Source organism: Egretta garzetta, unplaced genomic scaffold, assembly GCF_000687185.1.
Source record: "Egretta garzetta isolate BGI_Z169 unplaced genomic scaffold, ASM68718v1 scaffold151, whole genome shotgun sequence".
Lineage (NCBI taxonomy): Eukaryota > Metazoa > Chordata > Aves > Pelecaniformes > Ardeidae > Egretta > Egretta garzetta.
Window position 1 is genome coordinate 1772553 of NW_009258615.1, and position 9684 is coordinate 1782236.

General features: G+C 35.9%; 1 protein-coding gene across 1 annotated transcript in view; it reads left to right on the forward strand.

The window, feature by feature from the left end:
• The first annotated feature begins 2644 nt into the window (after nucleotides 1–2644).
• The window catches only part of CC2D2A (coiled-coil and C2 domain containing 2A), a 53883-nt gene continuing 46843 nt past the window's right edge, over nucleotides 2645–9684 (forward strand). The window contains exons 1-6 of the mRNA XM_035903459.1: nucleotides 2645–2728; nucleotides 3238–3339; nucleotides 5227–5328; nucleotides 6135–6311; nucleotides 6485–6638; nucleotides 8052–8188. Coding sequence (XP_035759352.1) covers nucleotides 2702–2728; nucleotides 3238–3339; nucleotides 5227–5328; nucleotides 6135–6311; nucleotides 6485–6638; nucleotides 8052–8188 — 699 coding nt within the window. The 5' untranslated portion in view covers nucleotides 2645–2701. The remainder of the gene's footprint in view (nucleotides 2729–3237; nucleotides 3340–5226; nucleotides 5329–6134; nucleotides 6312–6484; nucleotides 6639–8051; nucleotides 8189–9684) is intronic.

Below are 9684 nucleotides of genomic sequence, written 5' to 3' on the forward strand. Positions count from 1 at the left end.
ACTTTCAGTAAGCTCCTGAAAAATTCTAGGTGAACTCCAGGGCTCCAGTGAGACTGAAGAGGTCTGTGCAGATAGGGAGACAATTATGTAGCTAGAATCAGTTTTGTTTAATGAAGAAATTAGTTAGGTCTTTCAAAAAGAAAAATACTTAAGTCATGACTTTCTAAGCTATTATGTGTATAAAATTATCTTGTCAGCTAAAAATATTTTGGAGACATTTATAAAGAGGGTAACCTTGACTCTTTTACAGTGGTAGTGCAATCCATGAGAGGGAGATGGGTACCTTCTCAAAATACCATGGATGAGACAACCATGTTTGTGTTTAATACATAAAGCTGCTGGAAGTGTTGCCATTTGCTTAGACATACAATCTCATCTATATTTTACATTTTAAATGTTTTTCGTTTGTGTTTATGTGAGAGGATGGGTTGTAGGTATCCACTATTTTGTATTTCTGATCCTAAGAGTGTAGCTTCTCTGTAAACAAGTGGGTAACTATTCATTCTTTTTATTTAGGTATCAGGGAGTGCAGGGTACAGGGTGACCCTACTAATATTTACTGAATCTACCTGAAGAAATCATAATCTTAAGAGGATCTGATATGCGGAAGATAAGGGGGAGGAATGCCATCAGTCCTTCAAAGGAAAAGGAGGCCCTGATAAATTTGATTATCAAAGACACATTCCCATTTAGTTTTAATTATGGAAGAAAAGCCTGGGCTTTTTGGGAGCAGCAATTCAAAGGCTGCATCAAACAGTAATTCTCCTTTTCCATCATCACATGATTACCCAAGTCAGGGTCCAAACTTGATATTCACTACCTATCAAAAAATCTTTAAGATTTAAATCCACTGATTTAGAACTTAGATTTGTGTGTTTCACAAGATCAGCATAGAATACTTGATCCTAAAGGATGTAGGGTTTTGATCAGTTCTTTGGAGTTGGAGGGTAGATTGTGGGATATTTTTCTTTGTTTGTTTGAAATTAACCCCAGGGATATAGCTGTAGTACTGTAGTAGTAATGGCCTCTGGCTGCACTTAGCACTGCTGATCACAACCCTTTGAGGCCAACTTGACCGCGACAGTTCAGCCAATTTTCAGTCCACCTACTTATGTAGTCTGTATTGCTTCAGTTTCTGTATAAGGGTGTTATAGGAAACGGTGATAAATAACATCTACTGCTTTCCCTTCATTAACTAACCCAATTATCTCATTATAGAAAGTTGTCTTATTGGTCAGGTAGAAGTTTTTCACCTTCATAAATCCATGCTGTTGACTCCCAGTTTTCATCTTGTACTTAACATATTTGGCAGTGGTTTCCAGAATTATTTGCTCTTTCATCTTCTTGGGCATCAAGATGAGGCTGACCAGCCTGTGGTCCTCCTTGAAGACAGGAGTGATCTTTGCTCACTTCCAGTCCTCGGGAACCTCCCTTCATCATCACCACAATCCTTTAAAGATAATTAAGTAAGTGGCCTTGAGATGACGTTGACCAGCAACCTCAGCACTCATAGGCGCATCCCATTAGGATCCATGGGTTTATGTATGCCCAGTTTGTTTAAATGTAGCCTTACTTGATCTTCTTCTACTGAGCGTAAGTTTGTGCTGCCCCAGGCTTTTCTACTGGTCTCTGGGGCCTGGTGTTCCTGATGGCAGTAAAAACTGAGATGAAGAAAGCACTGATTCCTTGGGTCTTTTTGGTGTTCCCTGTCACCAGGTCCTCTGCCCCATTCAGCAGCAGGTAACCATTTTCCTTGGTTCTTCCTTTTGCTGTGAATGCACCTGTAATATCCCACCTTCTTGGCCATCACATCTATTGCCAGATTCAAGTCCAGGTGGGCTCTGGCTTTCCTAAGCCCATCCCTGCATGGTCAGAGTCATAGTATTCCTCCCAGGTCATCTGTCCCTGTTTACATCTCTTCTAACTTTTCTTTTTATGCATGAGTTAAGTTGGTTCATTCATGTAGCTCCCCGTGGGTCCTGCTTGACTTCCTGAGTGTGGGGACAGACTCCCATTGAGCTTGGAGGAGGTGATCTGTTGGTTCCAGAGGGGTGGCTCAAGTGCTGCTGAGAGTAGCTTGTCCGTGAAATGGGACGTTACTTGATGATGCTGTCAGTCATACGTGGGACAGGGTAAAACGCATCTTACTCTCTTAATTGTACTAGAACTACAGCACAAAAACACTGCTGGAGAAACTAATATTTTCTCACTACACAGAGCAGGTAGCTCTAAAAGGAAGCAAGTCTGTAAATACTTTACTGTTCCAATCACACCTGTATCAGGATTTAGAGCACATCACCATTCCAAATTACATCTAGAGAGCTCTGGCTAATAGCTCATAATATGCCAGGTAATTCTTTACATATTTTTAATAGGAAAAAAAGTGTGTATATGCTTCACTTAAGGTGGTTTGTAGCATATAAAGAAAGGTAGATCCATCACACCTAAAGGCATTTACGTGATAGTCTTATCAGGTCTGAATTCCAAAAAATGTTTCATTCCTTCATGCTTTCTCATGCAAGTTCTTTCAGTTGGAACATGGGACTCTGTATGGTATTTATGGTTTTATTTTACATAATTTTAAGTTTCTTTCAGAAAATACTTAATTTAAACATGTTACTATGTTTTCTCTGTTTCAGAATTGCCACCTGTTCCTTCTACATCAAGGACAGACTTTTCAGAATTTTCTGTTAGGGAGCGAATGAGAGAGAAACTAAAAGCAGCAAGGGTGAGAATCCTTCAGAAGTCCTGTTTGGTTGACTTCAGTCTTATAAGTGCCACCCATTTAATTTTGCTTGCTTAGTGCTATGTGAATCTGAATTGGGTTATCTGCTTTTTTATTTCTGATGCCAAAATTATACTTTGTTCATCACTACCTTTATTTTCTGGTGTATTTCTATTGCTGTATTTTTTCTAAAGTTTAATTTGTTTATAATAATATAAAAGTTATAATTGTTTTTTAATTCAAATGATAGAATCTTTACAAGATCCTTACCTGTTTTTGTCAAAAAAAATCATACACTATTTTGAAATCAATGGATTTCCTTGTAAGTTTACTGTGCAGTTTAATAAGGGGTATTAACATCTAGGTTTGTAAAATCACTTAAGCTGATTATATAGTTAAAAGATTCTGTCCCTAACACAAATGTGCATAAGTTGTTAGGCTCCTGGGAATTATTGTAGCTTTGGTCATATTATATTTCTATTATAGCTAAGCATTTTTTTTTGTTTGCTTAGTCAAAAGCAGAAATTAATTTATTGCAATCCGACTCCAGTCCACGACCAAGGCATTTGAAAAGCATCAGAGAAAGGAAAACAAAAGTCAGAGTGGATAAAGCGGTAAGAAGATGCATTGAGTCTTGCTATTCTGGTAGTGAGAAAGTGAATGTGAAACATGAAATAAATCAAAGACTACACATAGTCTTGATGATCAATTTAATTTAATTTAATGGGATCAAAATTATACTATTGTTTGAATTAGTAACCAGGAAGGAACCTTTCTGATTATTACTTTTAATGTACATATTTAACAATAACAATTTGCTTTCATTGTAGTATAGACATTGTGTGAAACTTCTGTCATTTACAAGTTCATGACTTCTGTCGCTTAAGATGCCTTGAAGTCTTTAAAAGTTACTGTAAGAGAAAGGGCTGCTGCATTATAGCTTTGTATAAATTTGCACAGTGTAATTGCTAAAGGCTGGACATTAACTTTATGTCATAGTATTGTATTGTATTTCCTTGTTATGATTTTGTATTTTTTTTTTTTTTTAGTATCAGCATGTTCTTTGTTAGAAAATCAATTTTGTATTAGAAAAAATAACAAAGGCTATGCCTGTGCAGTACATGCACCTGGATATTTTTCAGAATTCACAAAGAGATCGTTTGCCTGTAGAAAATATGGTCCAAAGAATGTGCATGCCCAGGAAATATAAGTATGTAATAGTAACATTTTTATCTGGAATTCCAAAACAATATGAATTAGCCTGGGTAAATTGCTTGTCTAGGGAAGAATTACCTATTCGTGTAGGTGTGGGGAGGTTTTTGACAGTGTTTTCTTATAAAAATTAGTTGTCATAGCTTTCAGTTAAGTAGTATTGTTTTAGTATGTTTGTTTTAGGAAAATATGGAAGTGATATCCCTATTAAAGTTCATTACTAATTTTATATAAAGTATACCTGAAACCATCCACGTGTTGGTTTTGTTTCCTATACTTATTTACACGCGTATGAAGTATTGTTTTGCTGTTAAACAACTGGCCATCAGATTGCCAGGGTTTGAGATTTTCTTTTTGCTGTTATTATTTTCAAGTTTAGGTTGAATAGATGTAAACTTGAGAAATGTCTTCCTTTAATCTGAGGATTCAGGCTGCAAGGTGGAAAACCAGATAGAATGTTAGATGTGTTTATGTTGGCTGGGCCTGATGAAAATCACTTTGAAGCACTTAAGAAAACTTGCTGGAGCAACCTAAGAACCATTGATGTTTACAGTGATCTGTGTGTAGGGACAGATAAGGCTTCAGAAAACTGGAAATGGATAACCATGCTACCTCCTTTCTTGAAAAGGCAGAGGAGTATCATCCATGGAGTTTTAGAGTAGCCTAGCAATAATTTTTTGAGAGAGAACATAACAAATAATCAAGTCTGTATTTAAGCACCCAAGCAATGAATACTACCTTTTTTTGAGTAATACCAAATAGGCTTTTCCTGATTGCAGCAGGGGCTCTATGAGATGCTTGCCTTAGCTCCTTGATTCCCTTCCCTGGTCAGCAGTGTCTGTCAATAGCACCCTTGCCCCTGCTGCCCAGCTTGTGCTCTAAGTCAGCCTCACTTCTGTAGATGGGAAGATTTCACATTGCTACCCCATTTCTTCCTCTTGCGGAGATTAGCATGTGGTTGCTTGTGTTTGGGAGTGCAGAAACAATGATCTCGTCAGCAGTGAAGAAAGTAAGCTAACATTTATGCAGTAAACAATTTCTTGATACTCTGCATTCTATTTCTTGACCCAAAGGAGAAAAGAGTTAAATTATAATTAGATGGACCCTTTTAAAATAAGTACAAAATCAGTATAATTATTCCAACAGTGACTCTTGATTTTTTGGGTTTTTTTTTCCCTGTGAAAATGCAGTATCTAATCTATGTATTCAGCTGTTTGTCTCTTTTTTTTTTTTTTTTTTTAATGGATCCACAACTGTATGCTGTAACTTATATATATATTTTTATGCAGTCTGATAATGATAAATTTCCGGAGATGCAAGAGGATGAATCCCACTTACAATCAAAAATAAAGTTCTGTGATTCTGTAAAAAAGCTTAATCAAAAGTCAACAGTAAGTACCAATTCCTTCATTTCAATAATTGATATTAATTTCATTTAAACTTTATATGGCTTCATGATTCTGTACGAGGAAGCAGATAGAATTCAGTCTGGAGCAGTGAAGAGGGTTTTATTTAATTTAAAAATTCACAAACAGCATATGCCAACAACTGAAGTATAAAAAGGGAACCTTCATCAAGTAGAAGAATGGCTTTGGGTCATTTGATTTAAAAAAACCCAAATAAGTAAATCTGTCTGGACACAGTTACTGGAGCTTGGAGGAAAACGTTTCTTCTGTTTACATCCTTTTTATTGAATGCCACCAATTGGTAGTTAAAACAATTTACAGATTAATATATTGGTATTTATTAGCCACAAAATGCTACTGTTAATTCTTTCATTAGAGGATTTATCCTAACACTAAAGGGCCTGGGTCCTTCAGAGGCAAAACGCCATGAGCAGTTTCTCTTCATATCCTTCACCTGTATATCTGAATTATGGTCTGAATTTAAACTTTGGCCTTTTCCATTTGAAAATTGTTTCTATTTAAAACAATAAGCTGGTTAAAATTAAACCAGGTAACTTTTTTTAATAAAACATTGCAAGAACTATTTAATGAAATAGAGCAATAGAGAAAGCTTCATGTATCATTTAAAAATTTCAGTCAGCTTCAGCATTTGTGTGAGTTCTCTTTGAGATAAAATTATCCTGTGACAAGTGTTTATATGCTGTTATTGCTATTATTAAGAAAAAATATCTTCATGTGCCCTAAATTTCTTATAAATGTCATATTAAAGTATTTTTGTCTTCTTTTCTCAGTTCCAGAATGACCTTCCTTCCGCTGAAGAAGCATATAATTTCTTTACCTTCAATTTTGATCCTGAACCAGAGAGTGTAAAGGCTGGAGCCAGGAAAAGGAATGAATTAAATGAAGAAGAGGAGGCAGAAGAAGAATGTGTACAGACCCATGAGGATGAACAAGAGGAGGATGAAACGGTGCGAGCTGTAGAGTAAATGTTCATCTTTATTCAAACGTCTTGAATTAATTTTAATCATCAAATACAAAATGGCAACTTTGGTTTCCTTAAAAATTCTGAAAGTATACTTTCTAAAGATCTCCATTTTAAGAAATAGACAAACTAACAGAGGCGTTTGGACTTAAACTATAGGATGAAGACGTATGCCTAGTTAAAGAAGATGATTTATTCATTATAGGACAGAGAGATGAAGATGTTCTAGTAATGAAACCTCCTGATTGTGAAAGCTACTCTGAGCAACTAAAAAAGGAAAAAGAATTTCTCTTCATTCCCAGCATGCGAGCAGGTATGAAGATTGTGCTTCTCCATTTTTGTTCCTGGATTTTGCGTAGCGTAGCACCCTTTGATCTGCTGAAAAAGCTTGTATTAGACTGTCTCTGGCAGTAGAGAGAGATTTGCTTACGGTTCTCTGACACTGATCATCCAGTCAGGTCTGAAAAGGTCTGACAAAATGGATTAACTGGGAACATGCACACTTCAGCAGGTCACCAGCTGGTAAGATAGCAAGTAAATTCAGGACATATCAGTTGCTCTGGTGTAATTACCTTAGTCCTGTCTATAGTAAATGCAAGATGACTGGCCCCTCTTTCACCAGGGTTTAGCTATTGCATTATTTCACATATGCAGCAGGTTACTGGGTACACACATTTACGTATGAAGAGTGGCTTGTGCCCTGTACATTATAACTTAGACTATTTCTTCACTTGGCCACATCTGCAATTTTTTCCATGTGGCAAATATACCAAGAGTCATGTAAGTAACATAAGGATTTTCGTAATTCAAGGGGCCCTTTTCCCAAAATCTGATTTTGTGAATTGGAAATAGTCAACATTGATCATGTCTCTGACCTTTTTGCCTTATTCCCATAGAACTGCAAAGTCTAAAAAAATTGGTTTATAATATCACTTGCTGTTTAATATTTGTAGTGGAAGAAACAGAAATTAGTCTCTTGGTGGTATGTACCAGAATAGTTATCAGCACAGCTTGCAATGCAGTGTCAAAATATTTGATATTGGGTGGCTCTGTTTTTTCGTGTCTTGTAAGTTAGTTCTGACTGCTTCCAGTGTGGTCCACTGTATTCTGATTTAGGGGATAACTTTTATTGTAACCCTCAGTATAATCTCCCCCTGTTTTGAGATTGCTCCTTGAAAAGTACTGAGCCCATAGACACGAGTGAAATAATCCTGCAGGCAAGCTGTGAAGAATTCTACCTGCTGTTATTGGGCTAACATGACTTTTTACTGTTGTACAAAATACAGAACATGCATAGCTTAAGCAAACTAGTAATAGTAGTTTGGATTAATCTTAGTTAAAGTTTCACTTTAGATTGGAAAGGCTTAGAAATGTTTGTCTAGTCAGTTGTTGCTGCTAAAGGGTTTTTACACTGTTATGCAATCAACCATTAAAACTAAACTCCACGAAGTTATTTGAAGTACTTTTTGGTGAGGAAATGTTTAATCATCTGTTTAGAAGACTTCTGACATTTTTATCATAGATTTAAACTGTGGATCTGTCCTGATTAAGAAAAGGATCTGTTTTGGTTATATATTTCCTTTTTCCTACTAAGGAAAACATCTCTGACAGCATGCTTAATGCAGTGCCATTCATTTTAAGAATGTCATAGGCTCTTAGAGAATTTATAAACTAGAACTATAGTTGTAAGATATTTTATATGCTTTTCTATTTAATTTCTCATTAGTGCCCACTTCTGAGAAGATGCCTGGAAGCATGCAGCCTAGGTACCTTGAGGACGAGGGTCTTTACACAGGAGAAAGGCCCTTTGTATCACAGTCTAATCAAAATATTGTAGAAAACAGAATACTCAGACAGGAGCAAGTAAGTCACCACTACCTTCTTAGTTGTCTTTTTAAAATCCTTTATTTATCAGTATTTTATTTGATTATAGTTGAATAGGTAGATGGTCATGGCAACATGGGGCTTTCATCTTTAACATGTTTAGCAGTATCAGACATCTAGAAATGTGGATGTTTGTAGGAGTGTGTTTTAGTGTATCCCAAAAGTCAGGGCGCCAGACTGGGTCTTAGAAAACTGGTGTCTTTTCCTGGCTCTGCTTGTAGCCTGCTGGGGAGCAAACCACTTCACTTGCCTGTGCCGCTGTTTAGTTGCCATTACTATAGGGGTAATTATAATTCACTTTTTTAATAAAATGCCATGAGAGCTAGTGTATAAAGACTTATGCAAGAGCTGCGCACTGTTGTTATTATTTATTAGAAGATCATAACAACAGGAGGCAATATGGAATAGCTGTTTTCTCTGTCCATGGAAGATAATATGAAGTAACAGATTTGTAGAAATTTACTGATCAGACTGTAAGGGTAATTAAATATTGGTATGGATTATCTGGAGAAGTTTTGGAATCCTTTTAGATTTTTAAGAATGGCTTAAATCCAAACCATCTTCACGGGTGTTCCCATATTTTATCCTGCTATACTGTCTTCCTGTATGCAGTAAGGTGTGTGTACTTTAGTATAAATAATAAAGCAGCGGTTGCCCTATATATTTTATTGTTATTATGATTCTATGAATTCTTTGTGGGATAGCAGAGGTACTTTTGTGAATCAGATTGAGAATATTTGGATCTAAAATTTTTAACTGGCCAGCATCAACCCAGTTAGTTTTCTGGTTTGCTTCACTGTGTTACCACATCGGTGTTTGTTTCAAGGGTCAGCTTAAACCAGGTGTGGGAATAAAGAGGGCAGGCCAGCATCTTTCAGCAGCTACACCGGCTTAAGCTATTCTTGAATCCAGGTCATGAGAGCAGAGGGATGAATTAGGACGTTTAACATGTGAAGCCATGGATAGCAATTGGTGTGTAAGTTACTTACCTCATCTGCTTTCAGAGATGCTGTTTAATTAGTTCAGGTTGTGGACTAGAAGAGTCGAGAGATGCTTTGATAAATGATCTCTCTGAGCTGCCATTTAGCTCTTTAATTCTTTGCTTTATGATTTTTATAATCCAATTTGAAGATGTGGGTGGCAGTCGTGTAAAACATTGCAATTCTTTCAATTTTAGTGATTTAAGAAAACATAACATTTAAATTAAAAAGTGATGTGTTGATTTTTTTTTTTCTTTCAAATCTCTAACACTGAAAGGTGAAGGAAAAAGTTGGTATATTTGAAGTTTGAGCAAGCTCTTGGTCTTTTGATTTCAGAACTTATCTATAGTATATTTGAAGTTTGCATTTTGGTGTCTTAAAAAAGTTTTGTTAATTCAGTCACAAACAATTTATAGTCACCTTTTCATAAGAATTATAATTTTACAAGTTATTTCTATATAAAGTAAGAAACACTATAAAATTATGTTTTTATTT